Genomic DNA, 20,190 nt, shown 5'->3' on the forward strand with positions numbered 1-20,190 from the left:
AGGCGGGTGTATGTGGTGACCCCCCGGGGCTCCTTCTATTTCCCATGGAAGCAAGAGTCCCTTCTCAGGGAAGAGTCCTCCCCAGCACCCACTGCCCCCCCTCATGCTTGGCTTCCTGCAGGGCCCTCCAGGACCACAGGGCAGACTGGGCCAGCCCGGGCAGCAGGTATGTGAGGCCGAAGCTGCTAGCCCCTCTCCCCGCTCCCTGTTCTGTGATACGTGCTTCTAACAGCCCACGTGTGCTTCCAGGGCGTGGCTGGCGAGCGAGGGCACGTGGGCACACGAGGCTTTCCTGTAAGTAGCACCGCCGGTTTGTGAAAGTCTCTCTGTGGGACTTGGCGGGGAGGAAATAGCCCCGTTAGCCACCTTTCTCATCCTGCTGTGGAAATCCCGAAGGTTCTAGCTGCCCACTCCCGCCCTGAAGACCCCCCAGCCTGTCTGTTCCCCTCTGGGACTCAGGCTCCCATGTGTCACGTGGCAGGACCCTCATTCAATACGGCAGCTTGACTGAGACCTAGGGGCCAGGCAGGGCGGAGAAGGCCAGGGAGGGACTGAGGTCAGCTTACTTTGTCCCTGCAGGGCCTCCCAGGTCCTTCCGGTCCCCCAGGTGCCAAGGGCCTCCCAGGAGAACCGGTAAGTGCCCATTCCCTCGCTCTTTGCATCTTTGCCCCTGGCAGGCTGGTCTCAGCTGCGTCCTCACCTGCCAGGTGGTGGGGGGTGGTGTTGTCCTGTGATGAGACCATGAGACGGGTTAGAGAGGGGCGGTGCGGGGCTCTACCACCCCCATGGATAGGCCTCGGGTCAGGGAGAGAACACTGGCTGGGGAAGTTCAGGGCTCTAGATTGGGTCTACCTCCCTTGCCTTCCAGCCTCAGTTTTCTTGCAGGTAAGATGGGAATAATGGTTCCTCGCTTGTCATCCTGTGGCGAGGATGAAATAAGGAAGTGTATAGAGAGTGCTTAGCACAGTGCAAAGTGGAGGGCACAGCATCCTTCAGGCCTGTGAAGGAGAGAGGGCAGGATGCGGATAAACCGACATGCTGTTGGGGCCCTGCAGAGTCCAGCATGGCTGGTGTGGCCAGAGCTGGACCTTGGGGAAGGTGGGCCGAGGTCACAGGGGCCAGTCACCCAGAGCCACGGATGGAGTTAAGTTCTTTGTCCCAGAGGCAACAGGAAGCTGTTGAGGGGACAGAAACAGGAGACCTTTTAGCAGATCTCCCTGGAAGGGGAGGTATACCCTGTGTTGAGGAGCCCCGTGAAGAGGCTGTGGCGGTACTCATGGTGATGAAGAGAGCACCGTCTTGGGGCTTGGGCGGAAGGATCCGGGGGACGGGGGAGGACTGGAGATCGAGCAGCCCACATCTAGAAGCTCGGGCAGATGCCCTTTGGAACAATGGGTGGGCGAAACGGCATTCCAGGCCAAGGGCACAGAGTGAGTGAGGCTCGGGAGCCAGCCTGGAGGCTTCTGAGCAGGAGAGGCCGCCCTTTGGCGATGCCTAGGAGAGGGTGCTGGTGGACAGGCTGGGGGTGATGCTGGATGCAGGTGAGGAGGGAGCTCGGGACCAGGGTCCTCAGTGAAGCAGGGGTGGGGGTGAGACCCGCAGAGTCCCGGGCTCCATGATCCTCTCCCTCACCTGTCCCTCCAGACTGCACTACCAAGCCCCAGACCCCAAAGAGGGCCCAGGCTGGCTTCTCCCGACTGTCTGTGTGTCTGTCTATCTTCCAGGGCCCTCAGGGACCCCAGGGGCCAATGGGCCCTCCTGGAGAGATGGGACCCAAGGTGAGTGCCGGAGGCCCTTGTTCGCCCCGTGGTCTTGCTGGGGAGGAAGCAGCCCTTCCTGGCCCTTCTTCTCGGGGCTCCCTGTCCTGTATCCTGCAGGCACTGGTGGGGAGGTGGCCTGGCAGAGAGGGTAGATCCACTGTGATGCCAGAGGGGGTGGGGTTGGGCTCCCCAGCCCAGGGGCAGCGGGTGGGACGCAGGCATGCCAGGACCCTCATGGGGGGTTGGCAGTGCCTCTTTATCGGCACCCTGGAGAGCAGCAATACCCCCCATCCTGACCCTGCTGGGACTTCGCCCTGACACGGAGGTTTGACTACTGAACCAATCCTCCTAAGGCCTTGCAGCAAGGAGCTTGAAAGGGGTCTCAGGGACCCCTGCCTTCTCCAGGGGAGAAAACTGAGCCCTAGGTTTTATGCAGGGGCTGTGGCCATGCTAATGATGATAACTCGGGGATCTCTCCCACCCTTGTCATCCTGGCCTGGCTGCAGAGAGAAGGAAGGGCTGGAATCCCTCAGCCCTGAATGTAGCATCTGTTGGCTCCCTCCCCTGTTGTTATGTGAATCATGAAATTTTCCTCTCCACGCTTGCCAAGGGCTCCTACTGTGGTCAACCACACTCGTGGGGAGGGCGAAGTCTCCAGCAGCCTCTGGGTAGCCCCAAGGCTCCGCAGTCTGGGCCCAACCACCATCCCCTCCCCCTTGCCTAGTCCCAGTTCTAAGCACCCAAAGGCTGCAGCCTGCTCCCAGCTCTGGGTCTCTCAGGGTGTGTGACCTCGGACATGTACCTTGCCCTCTCTGAGCCTGCCTCAGTTATCTCCTCCCTTGGCAACCAGGGAAACCAGGGACCAGCCCTTGCTCTAGGATGGACCGATGGCATTTTTTTTTTTTTTTGCAGGGACCACCAGGTGCAGTGGGAGAACCGGGCCTTCCTGGGGAAGCTGGCATGAAGGTAAGAGGGGGATGAAAGAAGAGAAAAATAACTTGCTGAAACCAACTCCCAGCTGGCGGCCACGTCCTCTCCGTGGAAGAGAAACGAGCCTTTCTTGGGCCCAGGATAATGGGTTCTCTGTGCTCCTGGCTGGGGAGTAGGGCCTGGCCATGGCCACAGCAGTTGGCCCAGCCGGCCTTGAGCCCCCCATCGCTGCCCCACCCCCTGTCTGGCAGTGTTTTCTCTGGCACCTGCCCCATGCCGGGCGGCCGGGCCTCCTGGCCTCCCGCGATAGCATCTGCATTTCAACACCAGTGCCCCTCATTACCTGCGGGGAAACAGGAGCCGATTGATCCCTGAGCTCTGGGGAGACCCCGTCGCCGCTCTGCTGTTGGAAGAGTACCTGCTCCCTGTGCAGGACTAGGAGGCCTGGAACCTTCAGTCTTGACTTAGTTTCAGAATCTTTTGCTGGAATAATGCAAGAAACTACCCCATGTATAAAACAGATAGAAATGGGACGGTTCTGGTTGGGGCCGGGCTGGGGACTCAGAGCTCCGCCTCCTCCTTGTGCCCGCAGACACCAGCAGGGAGAGAGTGTAGCTTGGAAACCTCCAGATGAGAAAGACCCTCCTGAGGGTCTTTTGGAGGAGGTGGGGGACATTTAGGGCTTCCCAGGTGAGTCACTGGTGAAGAATCCGCCTGCCAGTAGACACAGGAGACGCGGGTTTGATCCCTGGGTTGGGAAAATCCCCTGGAGGAGGAAATGGCAACCCACTCCAGTATTCCTGCCTGGAGAATCCCGCGGACAGAGGATCCTGGCAGGCTGTAGTCCATGGGATTGTAAAGAGGCAGATACGACGGAGTGACTCAGCTCACATGCATGCACAAGGGACATTTGCTCTGGTTCATTTAGGGCCTCTTCCTCACTTGGGTTTCTCTCCAGGGCTCTCGGGGTGGGTAAAGGTGATCAGCCTCAGAGTTGCCATCTCTGCATCTGATACTCCCTGGAGCCAAACTAACTGCTTGGGTTTGGATCCTAAAGCTGTCACTTAGTAGCTTCATGAGCTCGGGCTGGTTACTTAACCAGTAGTCGCTGTCTCCTCATTTGTAAAAGCAGACCCCTTCCCTGGAAGGGCTGTTCTGACAATTAGCTGTGTGAAATAAAAAAGCACTGAAACAGGGCTGTGTACGTGTGAGCTAAGCCGTGATTGTGTGGTAGTGGTGGTCCTGAACATGCCCAGGGCTTACTGGGGACAGGGGCTCTGGTTGGCATTTCACAATTTCTCTCTAGTCCTGGAGAAGAAAGAACTTCCTTGGCCCCACCCGTGCTTCCCCCACATCAGAAGTGATGAGAACAAGAAGGTGGGGTGAGAGCTGGGGCTGGTCCTATCCTCCTACCCATGGACTTGTTTTTGGCTTCTCCTAGGGTGACCTTGGGCCTCTGGGCATCCCTGGGGAGCAGGGCCTCATTGGGCAGCGGGTAAGTCAAAGCAAATTGATTCTCCCTGGAAAGTCCCCCTCCCCATCCCTCCTGGTATTTGGTGGAGGGAGGGCCTTTACTCAGCTTCCCTGAGCCTCAGTTTCCTCAGCTGTACAAACAGACCACGAATTTCTGCAGCCTCATCCAGCCTGCCTCTTGGCAGGCCAGCATTTCTGCAATGCAGAGGTGCTCTGCAGAGAAAAACATTCAGTGGTCAAAATGTTTGAGATTTTGCATGCTCGGTGTTCCCTCTTACAGGTTAGTGGGGGCATTTTCAAGGCTCTGAGAAGGCCTGCAACCAAGAAATTAAGGGTTCTTTTTGTGGGGATCCAGAATCTCCAAACTTATTTGACCTCCAAGTGTTTTTATTGACAAACACCTGTTATCACCCTGTTCCATGGAAAGTTACATGGAAGGTTATCTTTCCTTTTTACCAAAATAAACCCACAGAGCTTGGCTTCCTTTGAGAAGCTTTGAGACATCTCTGCACCCACCTGTCTATGTCTTGAGCTTGAATTATAAGGTCCTTGCCTAAATGTGGCCTCTGGGGTGCTGTGAAGGATAGAGAGCAAGCATCCTCTAGCACCTTACGGATGGGGAAGGTGGGGCCCAGGAGTGAGGGAGAGTTAGTGTGGAGGGCTTGGTTAATGTAGGCACCAAGCACCCAATCCAGTTTCTCATTTGTCCCTTTTTCCAATGCCTCCTATTACTCCCTGCCTAAAGTTAAGAGGCTCCACAAACTGAGCTAAGATGTAAAATGAGGGGAGAAGGCCTCAGGGCACTAGAGGATGAGTGTGGAGCTTGAAGCCTTCAGATGGCAGTCTTGTCTGTAAATGAAAATTGAGCAGTATAGTTTCTAGAGTGCCGTGTTAAGGAGGATCCTGAGGCTCCACCTGGGCTCACTAGGAAAGAGCATGACGTGCACTCACTTGATGCCCACTGTGTGCCAGGCACTTCACAGCAGTGAGTAACAGAAGGCCCTGTCCTCATGAAGTCTCATTCTAGTAGATCGATTAGTGATGTCTGCCATGGACACAACAGGAATGGCTAGTAGGTTGACTGGTGATGCCTGCCATGGACACAACAAGGATGGAATCTATCCCCCGTCCTGTCTGTGCCATCCCTGTATTTGATGACTCCGAGGCCCCTTTCAGCTTAGATGCTGACAGCTGTGAACAAGCAGAGGGAGACACAAGCTTAGTGTCACAGCCTGTTAGAGACCTGAGACATCCAGAAGCACCTCTGGAGCTAGAAAGGCAAGCAGGGAACCTGGCTGAAGGTCAGATGGGGATTCAGGGGCTTGGGATCATTCCCAAACTTTTCTGGCAAGAAAGTCTGAGAAATGGCCTCACTTTCCTCATCTGAAAAATGGGATTCCACTAAGGTGTTTTCTGAGGGCTCACTCCAAATTCCCAGAAGAATATATCTAACAGCTACCATCTGTGGGATACTTATACTGGCTCTCATAGGGACCCTTAAAGGAAGTGTATCAGCCCATTTTCAGATGAGGAAACAGACACCCATGGGGGCTAAGGAGGTTGCTTATGGCCAGACCACCATGAATGGGAAGCCCACTGGGGGCATCAAGGTCTGACATCAAAGCCTGTTCAACCAGTAGGCTTCACTACCTCCCCAGTCCAACCAGCCCACCTGGACACAGAACCAGTACTTTCTATCCTGGGTAGCCCCACCCCCACCCTCACCCTGCACACAGAACAGGTTGTGGCTTGGGGTCTGCTCCACTGCTTACTTGTTGTGCCAGGCATTCTAGGGCACTACTAGAGGAGATCAGGGGATGGGGTCTTGCTCTAGTGCGGGGGAGGAAATAAAATCACCCTGGAACCCCCTCCCCAGTAATGTCTCCTCATCTTTCCCACCACCCTTTCCAGGGAGAGCCAGGCCTCGAGGGTGACAGTGGTCCTGCAGGGCCTGACGGGCTGAAGGTAAGTGTCCTTCTGGTGCACAGTCTCGGGGAGAGGGAATATTCTGGAACTGCCTTCTGCCTCTGGCCCCACTGCCCTCTCCCATCCAACACCCAGGTATTCCCCCAGAAACACTGTGTTCTCATAAACTCCGAGATCAGTCCTCCAGCTTCTAGGGAGCGCAGGCTGTGTAGGGGTGAGCCCTGCCCAGCGCCCGCTCCCTACCCTGCTCACGGACTGGGGACTAACCCCACCTTCTACTCCTCACTGCCGTCTTTCTCCTCAAAACTGCAGCTTCTCTTGGCTCAAGGTGGTACCAGGCCAGCAGCTGAGATATCTGTTATCTTCCAGACATCTTAAAAGATCAGAAGCGTAATCACCACCCATGACTCATGGCCACTATTTCCAGAGGGCTAGTCACAGACTATCAGGGACTACACTAAGCCCTTTGTATGTATCACTTAGATCAGTGCTGTGGGGTAACTCCTGTCTTTGGATGAGGAAACTGAGACTCAGGTTAAGCAACTTATCCAAGGACACACGCTAGTAACTGGCACATGCAAGACCTGAGACTCGGCTACCTCTCTGCACCATGCCCCCATTCTAAGGTGAAGAGACTGGGGCTCAGGCTGAGGTGTATGCACCCAGAGTCTATGGCTGTGAGTGAAAATCCAAAATTCAAACCCCCGGCTCGTTGGCACCAAAGCATGTGGGCCCATCTCAGCCCTGCTGCTGAGATTCATCTGTCAGCCACAGATGCTGGGGCCTTAAAAAGGTGCTAGGGCTCCCCCAAACCCCAGGGCAGGTGGGCATCGCTCTCTGACTTTGCAGCCCCCACCCCTGACCTAGCCCTGAACTGTTGTTAGGTGGGTTTTCCCAGGGCTGACCTGTCCCAGCCCAGGCTTCCAAGTGTCACATCCCAGGATTTCCTCGGTCACCGCTGATTCTCCTATGACCTCAGATAAGCACCCCCTTCTCTGGGCCTGCATTGCCCTGACCCCAGGATGCCTAGGTGACAGGCCCCTGGCTGGCTCCCCATCTGCCTGCCTTTTGCTCACAAGGTTGAGAGCGCCCCCTGTCTGCCATCCGTCTGCCTTCTCTCACCACCAGCCCTGCTCCATCCTAGGGTCTGGCTCCAGAGACCCAGAGCAACTGATGACCTCCCCACACTCTTTGACAAATGCTTGCATGAATCATGATGATGCTGATGAACATTCTAGCTAAAATGCTTTGTACACTCAATACGCTTGCGTCACCTGCCTTCAGAGCTTTAGGTGAATTAACCCATTTAATTCTCCCAGCAACCCTCCAAGCTGGATTCATTACCGCCTACATGTGACAGATGAGGAAAGCAAGGAATGGTGTGTGGGGGCATCCTTCACCTCTGGGTGGCTGCCTTCCATCTCCTTGGAATCTTTGCTGAGGTGGGGTGGGAGGGATCTTCCAGGCTTGGGCACCTCCGAGTCATTCCTGCTCACCTGTGATGGCTCCGGGGCCCTACTGCTTCCTCTTCCACTGCCTCCAAAGCCAGTTCTGCCTGGGCTGGAGCAGCTGTGCAGATGTGTGGTGTCTGGGCTTCCCTGGTGGTTCAGGTGGGAAAGAGTCTGCCTGCAATGCAGGAGACCCTTGTTCAGTTTCTGGGTCGAGAAGATCCCCTGGAGAAGGGAATGGCTACACACTCCAGTATTCTTGCTTGGAGAATCCCATGGACAGAGGAGCCTGACCGGCTACAGTCCATGGGGTTGCAAAGAGTCAGACACAACCGAAGCAACTTAGCACACATGTACAGTGTCTTCCTGAGCCTTGCATGAATCCAGGAGAGAATCTGTTTCTTTTACGGCGTTTGTCCAAGCATCACCTTCATGGTGAAAACAGCCTCTCAGACATGCACAGCACTTTATCGTTTATGCTGATTATCTCTTTTGAGTTTGCTGATGACCAGCTGATGGTGGCAACCATGACAGGGATTCCTGCTAATAGCTTACATTTATCCAGCACTTGAGCACTAGATGCTATGCTAAGTTATTTACATGGATTATCTCCTTCACTGCCCACAGTAACCCTTTGGTGCTTGTTTTGCAAATGAGGAAACTTGCCCAAGTCAACAGCTGTTGAGATCTGAATCCAGTAGCAGGGGAGGAGGTATTGTCTCCTGAGCAGAGAACCTTGGAGTGAGAAGAACCAGAACCCAGGGTCTTATCTGTGCTCTGCCGTGAGCTCACGTGTGGCATTAGGAAGTCTCTACCTCTCTCTAGGCCTCAGTTTCCCCATCTGTAAATATCTAGGGTTGAGCTGGGCAACTTGTAAAGGTTCTTCTGAGCACTGACAGATGTCCTGGATGCTGGGACCCTAGTTCTTTACCCCTGGAACCCTTTCTGCGTGGGATCCACCCCTGGGTGCGTGGGAACCCAGGCTCTGGGGGTCTGGGTAGGTCTTGGAGCCAGTTCGCCTACAGGGCCCAGGCTAGAGCCCCTCGCAGAAAGCCAGCCCAGCCCCTGGAACAGGCTGCCCGCCTCCAAGGGAGAGGAGAGCAGGTGGCCAGGATAACAGGCCAGAAGGGGAATCCTGGAGCCAAGAGCATCCACAGGAGGATCGTCCGGGCCAGCCTTGTCTCCATGCCAGGCTGGGCTAGGAACCTGAGCATCTCAGTGGGAAGGGACCTCAGAGACCCAGCTGCTCGACCCTCTCCTGGTGCCCAGATCTGTTCCGCACTGGCCCACACCCCAGCTTGGCTCTTGCCTCCCTCAGCTGTGTCATCTTTGGATCGCTCCCTACCCCCACTCATCGGGGCATCCTCTCGGACCAGAGCTAGAAGCTGCCCCAGCCATCCTGGGACCCAGCTGCCTACACCCAGAGCCCGGGGCCCTGGAGCAGCCAGCCTGCAGACTGCTCTCTGCGTTCTGGTTCCCAGGCTCCGGCTGCTTGCCCTGGTGCACCCTGCTCTTTCTGCTGGACCCACACCAGTCTATCAGTGTCCCTCGTAAAGTGTGGCGCCAGAAGACAAAACTGGCACAGATGCTCTCTGCCTCTCCAATCCTGCTCCTCCGCCCACCCCTTCCTCCCCACCGTGGCTTCATACCCATTCCGGGGGACTTCTCTCTCCAGTCGCAGCTCAGCCACCTGCAGACCAGCCACAGGCCCCTGCTGCCCTGCTCCTCCCTGCATCTGCCTGTACTGCAGCCCTTGCACCTGCTCTGCTCACAGGGGCCGAGGGCAACAGCCCCATCCTGGCACAGCCCAGCCTGCTAGAACACGGCCTGAAATGACAAGTGCTGTGTAAGCATTCACTGCCACCCACCCGACAGAGGAAATGTACTGCAGCCAGTGAGAAGGAGAGCTGTGCGGAGCAGACAGCAAAGGGAGCGCCTACTCTCAGTAAATGGAATAAGACATTAAAAAATACAATAGATGGAAACATGCAGTCCAATTGGATTAAGCCTTTAAAGCTAAATTTACTAACTAATTTCATTGCTTTGGAACAGTTGTTTTAGCGCTCTGAACCTGGTATGTAGCCACTGAAACTATTACTTTTTACTTATTGTAAATGGTTTTGTGTAAACAAGGGTTGAAAACGCAACTCAGAAACATGGAAAGAGTTTGTTCCGAGAGGCTGAATCGGCTGAATTTTTTCCTTTATAAAAATTTCCTTAAGCTTTTTAAGGCTCTTGTTCTCCCAATGTGTCTACAGGGCTGGAGAGAAAGCGTCTCATCCTTCCAGCCTGTCCCTCTCCTGTAAACTCCAGGGGGTGGGCGTGGTCGAGGTCCTCTCTTTCCTCTGATTGGCCCGCTTCTTGGCCTAGGCAGGGCCACTGGACGATGTCATGTACTGCGTGCTGTCTGTGCCAGGCTGACCCTTTTGGCTGAGCCATCAGGGGAATCCAGGGTCTGGTCAGCTCTGGACATCCCAACGGAGCCCTGAGGTTTGGCGCCTCTGATGGACTTGGTGACTAATTTATTCTCTCTCTGTCTTCCTTCCTCATGTCTTTCCACCCCAGGGGGACAGGGGTGACCCCGGGCCTGACGGTGAACGTGGCGAGAAGGGCCAAGAGGGACTGAAGGGCGAGGACGGGCCCCCCGGCCTCCCTGGCATCACCGGTGTCCGGGTGAGTGTGCACAGTTGTGTGCCAGCATTTGTGGCTCCTGGGTCAGAAGAATACACTCCCTGGGTGGGAGGCCATTGGACAGCAGCCACCAAAGGGTCCTGTGCTTCTGTCCCTCCTTCACTGGGGCACTTTGCAGAGCACAAGCCTGACTGTGTCCCTCCCATACCGTCCTAGTGCCCCCAGGAATAACGTCACTCTCCTTGGTCTGTCTGCTGTGCCCTATACAACCTGGACCCTGCTGACCTCATCCTGCTCAACCCCCACATTCAGCCACACTGAAATTAGCAGGACAGGCATTGGTCCAGTTCTCCATCAGCAACTTGCTGCGTGACCTTTCACTTGTTCTTGCCCTCTCTGGGTCACCCCTCTGGTACAATGAAGGCTTTGGAAGAACGTGTGCTGAAATCATTTTTGAGTTCCAGTGTTCCAGGAGCTCTTTCTTAGTGAACTTTTGAGCATCGTGACTGTGGAAAGGGCAGAAACATGTGGCAGAAATAGCCCCGACCCGGAGCGCAAAGGTGGAGTTCTGGCTCGAGCACCCACTATCACTGTGACTTTAGGCGCATCAAACTGCCTCTCTCTGAGCTGTGGATTTTTCATCTAAAGAACTGATGAAACTTTGGATAGGAAAGCACTTTATAAAATGAACTAGAAATGTAGCAAATTGTCTCTATGAGTATGGAGGCGGACGTGACTGAAGCTGGTCGGGGTGATGATGTCATGATGGTGGGGATGGTGATGATAGTGATGAAGATAGTGGTGATGGCAATAGTGAGGATGATGGTGGTCATGGCGATGGTGATGACGATGGGGATGGTGGTGATGGTGCTGATGCTGATGGTGCTGATGGTGGTGGTGATGCAGTGATGAGGATGGTGTTAGTGTGGTGGTGGTTATGGGGGTGGTGACGATGGTGATGCTGGTGATAGTGGTGACGATGGTGTTAGTGTGTGATGGTGGAGGGGATGGTATTGATGTTAGTGAAGAGGATGGGGGTCATGGTCATGGTGACGGGCGGTTGATAATGGCAGCTGTGGTCGTGATAATGATGGTGGTGCTGAGGATGGCAGGGCTGATGAGGTGCTGGGACTGATGCGTTGGTGATGCTGGTGGCCGAGGCAGGGGTGTGACGTGGCTCTGGGGATCGTGTCGGTGGTGGTGTTGCAGTGTTTCTGTCCATATTTTGCGGTCACTGCCAGCTCTCATACGCTGGGACTGGAAGGACGTTTGCCGGGCCAGGCTGTGTGTGTGTTGGGTGGCAGAGGTGATGAGAGGCCTGTATTTGAGTGTCTTTGGCATTGAGGCCACAGAACAGAAATCTCCCACTCTGTGGCCTGGAAACAGTGGAGGATTTAAAAATAGAATTTTATGAGCCATCAGGGCCTTTCCAGAAATATATCTATATGGATGGGGGCCCAGCAAATGTCTTCATTCTGACCCCGCAGTCTCAGCCCACTGGATGCTCTCGCCCTTACTCAGGGTTTCCCACACCACTGGGGTGCTCCCAGCTGGAGCTGGGCCTGTCGGAACAGGGGGCCAGCAGGCTGCCCTGTCCGGGGGGACTCCCGTCTCCCTGGCCCTGGACTGCATTCTTTGTCCCTGACTCACTCCTCCTGCTGAGGAATCAGCCATTGCAGTCACCTCAGCCCACTGGCAGATGCCACCAGCTCCTGTAATCATGACTCACAATTGCCCAGACAGGACCGGCTTAGGAAAAGGGGTGTCCCAGAAAGGAAGAATCCGCATTTCACTCTACCTAGCTGGGTGATCTGTGTCCGCGGGGTCTCCGTCTCCCCGAGACTGTTTCTTTAGCTCTAACGTGGGATAAACAATCCCTTTCTCCCAGCCCTGTGGCCAGAATTGCACAAAACATGATACAGGGTTCAGATACAGTACCTGGCCCATGACTGAGGCCCTGCTGTATTTAATTACTGGAGGAGCAAAGGGCCTTGAGATTGTCAGGCCCAGGGCTGTCAGCTCTGCGAGGCCAGTACCACCTCTGCCCCTACTTGGCAAAGATGCAGGTCGCAGGAAGTGTGCCAACGCTCACGGTCATACGGGCATGGAGTGCAGAATCAGTTTGAGCCCAGGCAGTCTGCCTCGAGAGTGAGTGCTCTGCAAATCTGTGGATCTGCCTCAGTTTTCTCTCACTGCTCATCTTTTTCTCTCTTCCCCTCTTTTCCTTTCAGGGTCCTGAAGGAAAACCAGGGAAGCAAGGCGAGAAGGGCCGGATGGGAGCCAAGGTAGGGCCCCTCCTCCTCCCACCTGAATCAGCCATGCCCCGCCCCTAGCTCCCGCCCTCCCCTCCCCTCTGTGGATACCTGGTGATGCCCTGTCTCTCCTCCACTGCAGGGTGCCAAGGGCTACCAAGGACAGCTGGGTGAGATGGGCGTCCCTGGAGACCCCGGACCCCCTGGCACCCCAGGCCCTAAAGGGTCCCGGGGCAGCCTGGGACCAACGGTGAGCACTCTCTGGGTGGCTGGGCTGAGGGTCACGGAGCCGAGGGCAGGGAGGGAAGCATTGCCCGCCCCACTTTGTGTCTGCCCTCCAGACAGATCTTTGGAATCGTGGATCCCTTTGGGGACCTACAGAAGCTCGCGCCCCTCCCCCTGTGAAGTACATACAGCACAGAATTTCTTGCCATTTGAAGGGAGTCTGGATCTTCTGAAAGCCCTTTATAACCCCTGAATATCAAGTCCAGCTGTCAGGGTGTAGGGACGGGACCAGACCCTTGGGGGTATTTTTATTACACAGGGACTTTTCCCATTGGAAACAGATTCATGGTGGGGTGGGTAGGATGAAGCTACTGCAGATTCCCAGGTGGCCCTGAGGGTGGTCCAGCCCATCGCTGGCCTGCCCTGAAGGAAGGGCCCCTTAAGGGTTTGATCGCTGCAGCAGGAGGAAGACCCCAAGAGGAAGCGAGGGAAGGGGGCAGACAAGGCTGACGCAGCATCTCTGAGCTGCCGATGTGTGCTGATAAACAGCTGTGCTGGTTCATGGCATTTGCAAGATTCCGTGGTGTAAATGCTCCCACGGTAGCCGATTTCCAGCTACCAGCATGATGTCACCAAATGCAGACTTGGAGGCGATGTGTGAGAAAGCTCCATTAGCTGGTAGAGTCGGTCTGTATCCCCAGGGTTTCACATCCACGGGGGGTCCTGGAACTGTTCCCCTGCCAATACTGGCTACCCAGGGATAACAGTGTTTCTGCCACACAGATTCAATCAACAGAAATATCCTCATGAGCATAGATAACAACAAAATGTAGTAAAATAATTAGGAAGGGATGAGTTTGGGATATTTATCATCTGTGTTTTTAATATAATTGATTTATCTGTAAGTTCATATAATTTAACTTTTCATCATGTTTTTGTTTAATAATTGGCTCACAAAATTGGGGAAAATTTAGCAACTGGCTCTCTAAACCACTGGAGCTGGAAGAGGGAAGGGCTGGGGGAGGAGGAGTGCTCCGGAGCGCCACTTGCTTTCCACCTCGGTCTCCGGACCGGGTTCTGAGCAGAGTGGACGTGCCAGGCTGCTGGGCTGAACTGGGCAGGAGCCTGTGGGAGAGACAGTGTCTGCGTTCCTGCTGTGACAGTCACACTGGGTACCAACGGGGGTCTTCTCCCCTCACAGGGTGCTCCAGGACGGATGGGGGCCCAAGGAGAGCCGGGACTGGCTGGTTACGACGTAAGGAGCTCTCACCTCCCCACTTTCTGGAACTCTGCCCTGCAGGCCTGGACTCAGGTTGCCTTGGCCTCTGCCCCCACCTCCTCCCAGCTGAGGGCCACACAGATTCATGGTCTCCCTCGCCTCCAGGAACACCTGGGTCCACACACCACCAGTGGGCCAGACAGGGCTGGGGTGAACAGACAGAGACCCCCCCTGAATCCCTGGCCTCGCTCAGTCCTTCTTTCCTGTGGTGGGTGCCACACACACCTCGTGTCTGAACTTTGCAACTGCTCTCTATGGCAGTGGTGGGTCAGAGCCCATTTTTGCATCCTAATTTGGCAACCCCCCCCACCCTTTAGAGGCGGCCAAGCCAAACACATGTTAGACATCTGGGAGTTGAGGCCTCAGAGAGGCATGTGGCTTGCTCAGAAAGGGAAACTGAGGCTCGGGGAGCCAAAAGAATGTGTTTGCAAGGCCCAACAGCTTCTGAAGCTTGATGGTGGGATCCAGTGTCTGAAAGAGAAGCAGCAAGGAGAGGAGGAGAGGCAGAGGGCAAAGGAGAGGGGAGCTGGAGAGTGGGTGCTGGGAGCCCAAGGTGGGGGTCTGCACCTTCAGGCCTCACCCTGGCCTGGGAAAGCCTGCTGAGGCAAGCATTTGCCTCCTGCCTCTGCCCAGGAGGACACACCTAGGGGCTCTGCTGAGATCTGCACCGAGGTCTGCTCCACAGGCTTCAGCCACTCAAGCAAACACCCCTCAGAGGAGTGTCTGGGGCCAACATGGCATGTCCAGGTAGCCATTGCTCAGAGAGGCACTGAGCCTACTCAGAGTCACACAGCGAGTTGGGACAGAGCCAGGACCTGATCGCTTAGCCCAAAGTGTCTCCATCTTTGAGTTCTTGTCCTTCATCCTCTGCTCCTCCCGACTTCTCCCTCCCCCGTGCTCTCACCTCCTGCCATCTTACCTCTTGCAGGGACACAAAGGCATCATGGGACCCCTCGGACCTCCTGGACCAAAGGGTGAAAAGGTGGGTGTCTGGTCCTGGGTGGCAACTGCTTTCTCATATCTGGGGCCGCTGGGAGCAAGTCCTGGGGCCACTGAGGCTGGGGTAGCGTGGGTTCATGGCAGGCTCACCCCTGTTCACACCCTGTCCAGCCCAGAGGCCAGCATCACCCTGGCTGTGGCCTTCAGGCAGGACTCATTAGACCTACATTTAGCACAGGTATCTTGGGTGTCATCTCGGTGCCTGGCACCGGAACAAAAATGGACACAGTTGCTGCCTTTCTGGGGCTTCTGGCTGAGCAGGGGAAGTGGACGTCAGTGACGTAAGGATGCCATCGGTCATTTGTGTGAAGGGGGAGACCACCTGGCAAGAGCTGGGGGAGGGCTTGGGATGGAGAGTGAGAAGCACCAGCATTTCAAGGCCAGGAACCGCCCAGGCAGAGGGAAGGGGTGTCCAGGCCCCACCCCTTGGCTCCAGATTCAACAGAAGACAGGAAGTGGTAGAAGGAACCTCGCTGATGGCCGCACCCCTCCCCACTGTGTAGGTGGGGATGTGGATCCCACAGGTCTGAGGGTCACATTCCGAGGCAGCACCAAGCTGGCCCAGGACCCAAGTCTCTGGGTCCTCCAGTAGCGGAGTCCCTTCCTTCCTTTCTTCCCTCTTCCCCTGATGGCTCAGCAGGAACAGGCTCCTATCAGGCGCCCCCCACCCCACCCCACCACCCACCATGGTCTCCTTGTTGCCGGCTCCCCAAGCCTCCTTTCTTTTGCCGAGTCAGCTCCCCACTAACTACATCCCGCTGTTGAGTGAATCACTCTGGCCTAGCTTGCCATCCAGCTGGCCCCTTCCTCCTGCTTGGAGAACAGCTCTGCAATCGGAGTGGGCCGCAGGCTCTGACACATCCCACAGGAAGCCACACAAGCCTCACACAGGACCCCGAGTCCCTCCTCGGCCCTCACGGTCTACCAGGGCTGGTGCAGAAAGGGTTAACACGAAGCCTGAAACAAGAGGATGCCTTCACTCTGGGCAGTCCACAGTCCCTGAGGCAGTCCCTGTGCCTGCGAGAGCTAGAGCCTAACCCAAATCTGCCCTGAGTCTGCTGGGGCCTTGGGAGGGGCCCCAGCATTCCCCAAGCCTTGGCTGCCTCATCTGAGAAGTGGGTGGGTACCTTGGGCACATGAAGCTAAGCAGGACATCACATATATGTCAGCCAGATGCACTTTGTGACTTATACGGTATTATTTTGAGTTCAGTCATTCATCTGCTAACAACAGGTGTTTATGGATTTATAATTGTTATTATAATGATTTAATATTTAGTATGTTTTCATCTCTGAGCTGGGGGCTGTGTAATGATACCCTAAAGAGCTAGCTGACTCATTGGGAAAAAAAAAAAAAAACCTGATGCTAGGAAAGATTGAAGACAGGAGGAGAAAGGGATGACAGAAGATGAGGTGGTTGGATGGCATCACTGACTCGGTGGACATGAGTTTGCGCAAGCTCCAGGAGATGGTGAAGGGCAGGGAAGCCTGGCGTGCTGCAGTCCAGGGGGTCACAAAGGGTTGGACACAAGTGAGTGGCTGAACACCGCCACCAGCACATGAATGAATAGTCACTAGTCACAGCAGGATGGCACTGGGGAGGGGGGAAGAGCAGGGTCCTGGGGGAGACCCCCGGAGCAGACCTCCCACTCCAGGATTTCTTCACACTCATCGCCGTGACGCTGGCACGGAGGTGTCCGGGTCCCACTCGACAGGTGGAGAAACAGAGTCTCCGTGAGACTCCAGGGCTAGCTTAGGATCAGTGTTGAGTATGGCAAGACCAGGATTCAGACTGTCTGATGCCAGGCCTTGCTTTTCCAGTCGGAAATAAGACACTTGGACGCACCAATATGTTGTTCAGCTTGGGGCTTCCCTCTGGGGCGTGTGTCTGTCTTCAAAGGCAGCGGCCCGAGGGACTGGGAGATGGGATAAGACTCTGGGAACAAGGAGAAAGGGGGATAGGAGGCTTCGTCTTGGGGTGCGAAAAATGCATCCCCAAACTTCAGCTACAATGTGTGGCGGGTAGGAGAGGGGGATATCTGTATAGCTAGTTTTGGGCCCAATCATTGCTTTGATTCTTGTGTGACCTTGGCTAAGACCCTTCCTTCCCTGGGTCTCAGTTTCTTCCTCTGTAAAATGGGAGCAATGGTCACAGCAGCATAGGCGTGTTATATGGATTCTATGAAACATGCCTCACGAGGTGCCTGGCACACAGAACCCACTAGGTAAACACTAGGTAAAGCCCCCCAGTCCAGCTCTCTCTCTTCACAGGAAGACGGAGCCTTGGGACAAGGAGCCATAGAGAGTGGTCAGGGAGGAGAGGGAATCCCTGCTTCTTGGGCCAGCCACCAGCCCCGCTTACTGGCTACAGCTGGTTCTAGCCCTCAGGCCTACTCTCCTGCCTTTCGTCTCTGCCCACAGGAGCCACAGGGGCCCCAGGCCAAGGCGTACGGCCGCCAGCCTGGGACAGGCTCCAGCCCCTGGGACTGTCCCCTCTCTCCTGCCTCTCAGACCTCCCCTCAGTCCCTGCCAGCAGCCAGGGGGCTTGGAGGTACCGTGGCTTGAGCCGCCTGCCCAGCATGTTCCCCCATGGGAAATGACACTAGCTGTCTGGGGCTAGATCATGCTGAGCCCTCAGGCTCTGCCTACACCTTCCTTGTAGCTGGCACGTGGCTTCCAGCCACCCATCCTGCGGGTGGACCAGGGCCCGGGGTGACCTGCCATGGCCCAAGGACCTCAGCTCTAAACTGTGCTCCTCCCCCAGGCTCTCTGACCACCTCCATGCCACCCATCCTTCCAGCTGTTATCATTATCAACAGCAGCAATTTCTGCAGAGCCTCTCCTCTGTGTGCTGAGAGGTTACCATACCTCTGCTTCCTGGCTCATCAGAGCAGCGCTATGAGACATGACAATCTCATTTTGCAGATGAGAAACTGTCTTATGAGCGAGACCCGCAAGTGGGTGACTGCCAAGTGCCTCCTAGGGAGGCTCAGGGCCTTCCCTGGGGCTCCCATCAAGAGTTGGAGGTTCATCCTAAAGCAGGTTCTCCGCCCACCTTCTCCCAGCAAGGGTCGGAGAAAGGGGCTCTTCCATTGAGGGCTGAATGGCTAAGCAGCTCACACCACTTCTTTGTGCCTCAGTGTCCTCATCTGTAAACTGGGAGAATCAGTTCAGTTCAGTTCAGTCGATCAGTCGTGTCCGACTCTGCGACCCCATGAATCGCAGCACGCCAGGCCTCCCTGTCCATCACCATCTCCCGGAGTTCACTCAGACTCACGTCCATTGAGTCAGCGATCCCATCCAGCCATCTCATCCTCTGTTGTCCCCTTCTCCTCCTGCCCCCAATCCCTCCCAGCATCAGAGTCTTTTCCAATGAGTCAACTCTTTGCATGAGGTGGCCGAAGTACTGGAGTTTCAGCTTTAGCATCAGTCCTTCCAAAGAAATCCCAGGGTTGATCTCCTTCAGAATGGACTGTTTGGATCTCCTTGCAGTCCAAGGGACTCTCAAGATACTGGGAGAATAATATCACCTATTTTGTGAGGCTGTTGGCAGAATTCAGCCTTCCCAGGTGGCCCTAATGGTAAAGCACCCACCTGCCAATGCAGGAGACATAAGAAACGTGGATTTGATCCCTGAGTTGGGAAGATCCCTGGAGGAAGGCATGGCAACCCACTCCCGTATTCTTACCTGGAGAATCCCACAGACAGAGGAGGCTGTTGGGCTGCAGCTTATAGTGTTCAAAGTGTTCTACACAACTAAAGGGATTTGGCACACACACAACGCTGGGAGGATTCATTGAGTGTCTGTGTGCAGCTGTGGCGGTCGGTGCTCACGCTTGCCAGCTGTTGGAGTTGTTGTCACTCCCTGCTGAGCGCTGTGCAGGGACTTCTGCCTCACTTCATGGAAGCCCCACCCCCTTCCGGGGGTACCAACATTGTCCCCTTCACTGCCCCACTACCCCCCATTTCGCAGCTGAGAACAAGCTCTGAGACCGGAAGGGCCCTGTTGAAGGCCTGGGCAGCTGGTCCCCTACAAAGCTGGGTGTAACCAAGTCTACCTTGGCTGACAGCCTGAGAGTGTCGGCCTCAGGGTATCCAGCCTGAAAATAAAACTGACAGTCACTTAGTCGTGTCTGACTCTTTGCAACTGCATGGACCGTAGCCCGCCAGTCTCCTCTGTCCATGGAATTCTCCAGGCAAGAATACTGGAGTGGGTAGCCATTCTCTTTTCCAGGGGATTTTCCCAAGCCAGGGATCGAACCTGGGTTCCCTGCATTGCAGGTGGATTCTTTACCGTCTGAACCACCAGGGAAGCCCGCAGGGAAGTCCAGCCTAGGGGAGGGTAAAGAGCAGTGTCCTGTGTTCCAAATTCCTGCTTCCATGCCTGGGTCTGCCTTGGACCCCATGTCTTCCCTTCTCTCTTGGCCTCAGTCTTTCTGTCTGTAACCCTAAGTAGACTGAGTTCTTCATATCTGATGAAGGCCCTTTTGGCTTCAATGTGGAGTGTCTGGAATTCCCCAGGAGCAGGGAGTTTGTCTTAATGCTGGTTTCGCCTCCACAGGGGGAGCAGGGCGAGGATGGCAAGGCTGAGGGGCCCCCTGGACCACCTGGAGATCGGGTAAGGGCCCCCACCATCCATCCTCTGGACCACTGCCAGGGTGGAGCCCCAAGCCCCAACTGTGTGGGGAGCAGGGGGGAGGCTGCTGCGAGCTCCGCCGAGGGCGTGGCCCAGGAGGCCCAGGTCTGGCACCCCCTGCAGTCTTCTATTGCTGTCCTTTTCATTTAGGGCCCCGTGGGTGATCGAGGAGACCGTGGCGAACCAGGGGACCCTGGATACCCTGTAAGTATTCAGAGCTCCTACAAGCATCGCAAGCATTGTAAGAGGCATTCCTTGGCCTCTGTTTCATGCAACCTGGAATTAGAACAGCCTTCACCAGGAAATGGGCCCATCCTTCCACCACTAGTGCCCAGGTTTTAAGCATCCCCAAGGGCTCATCCACCATCCCCAAGGGCTCATCCACCATCCCCAAGGGCTCAGGGCTCAATTCATACTAAAAGGGGAAGGGTCCGAGATCTTTCCTGAGGGAGGGAGAGGATGGGCGGGGGAGGGAGACTTCCCCTCCAAGACCCTCAGTATCCATCTGTCCCAGCAGAAGCAATGACAACCCACTGAACGAGCACCCAGCCCCATCCCCCACCCCCACCCCCTCCCCCCCCAGGCTCTTCATCCTTTCTTTTATTCATGCTCAGTTGCGTCCTACTCTTTGT

At 55.6% G+C, this 20,190-nt stretch overlaps 1 protein-coding gene across 3 annotated transcripts in view; it reads left to right on the top strand.

Annotated features, from left to right (window-relative positions):
• COL27A1 (collagen type XXVII alpha 1 chain) overlaps window positions 1-20,190 on the top strand; it is a 149,661-nt gene that overhangs the window by 104,382 nt on the left and 25,089 nt on the right. For all 3 annotated transcript variants that reach the window (XR_005721023.1, XM_040239871.1, XM_040239881.1), the window contains 14 exons: window positions 122-166; window positions 250-294; window positions 580-633; window positions 1,725-1,778; window positions 2,673-2,726; window positions 4,132-4,185; window positions 6,075-6,128; window positions 10,103-10,210; window positions 12,400-12,453; window positions 12,563-12,670; window positions 13,847-13,900; window positions 14,853-14,906; window positions 19,484-19,540; window positions 19,709-19,762. Coding sequence is in view for 2 of the 3 variants with exons in the window: in XM_040239871.1 (XP_040095805.1) it covers window positions 122-166; window positions 250-294; window positions 580-633; window positions 1,725-1,778; window positions 2,673-2,726; window positions 4,132-4,185; window positions 6,075-6,128; window positions 10,103-10,210; window positions 12,400-12,453; window positions 12,563-12,670; window positions 13,847-13,900; window positions 14,853-14,906; window positions 19,484-19,540; window positions 19,709-19,762 (849 nt within the window). In the remaining variant the exon portion in view is untranslated. The remainder of the gene's footprint in view (window positions 1-121; window positions 167-249; window positions 295-579; window positions 634-1,724; window positions 1,779-2,672; window positions 2,727-4,131; window positions 4,186-6,074; window positions 6,129-10,102; window positions 10,211-12,399; window positions 12,454-12,562; window positions 12,671-13,846; window positions 13,901-14,852; window positions 14,907-19,483; window positions 19,541-19,708; window positions 19,763-20,190) is intronic.

The sequence above is a fragment of the Oryx dammah genome, unplaced genomic scaffold (assembly GCF_014754425.2).
Source record: "Oryx dammah isolate SB20612 unplaced genomic scaffold, SCBI_Odam_1.1 HiC_scaffold_1, whole genome shotgun sequence".
Lineage (NCBI taxonomy): Eukaryota > Metazoa > Chordata > Mammalia > Artiodactyla > Bovidae > Oryx > Oryx dammah.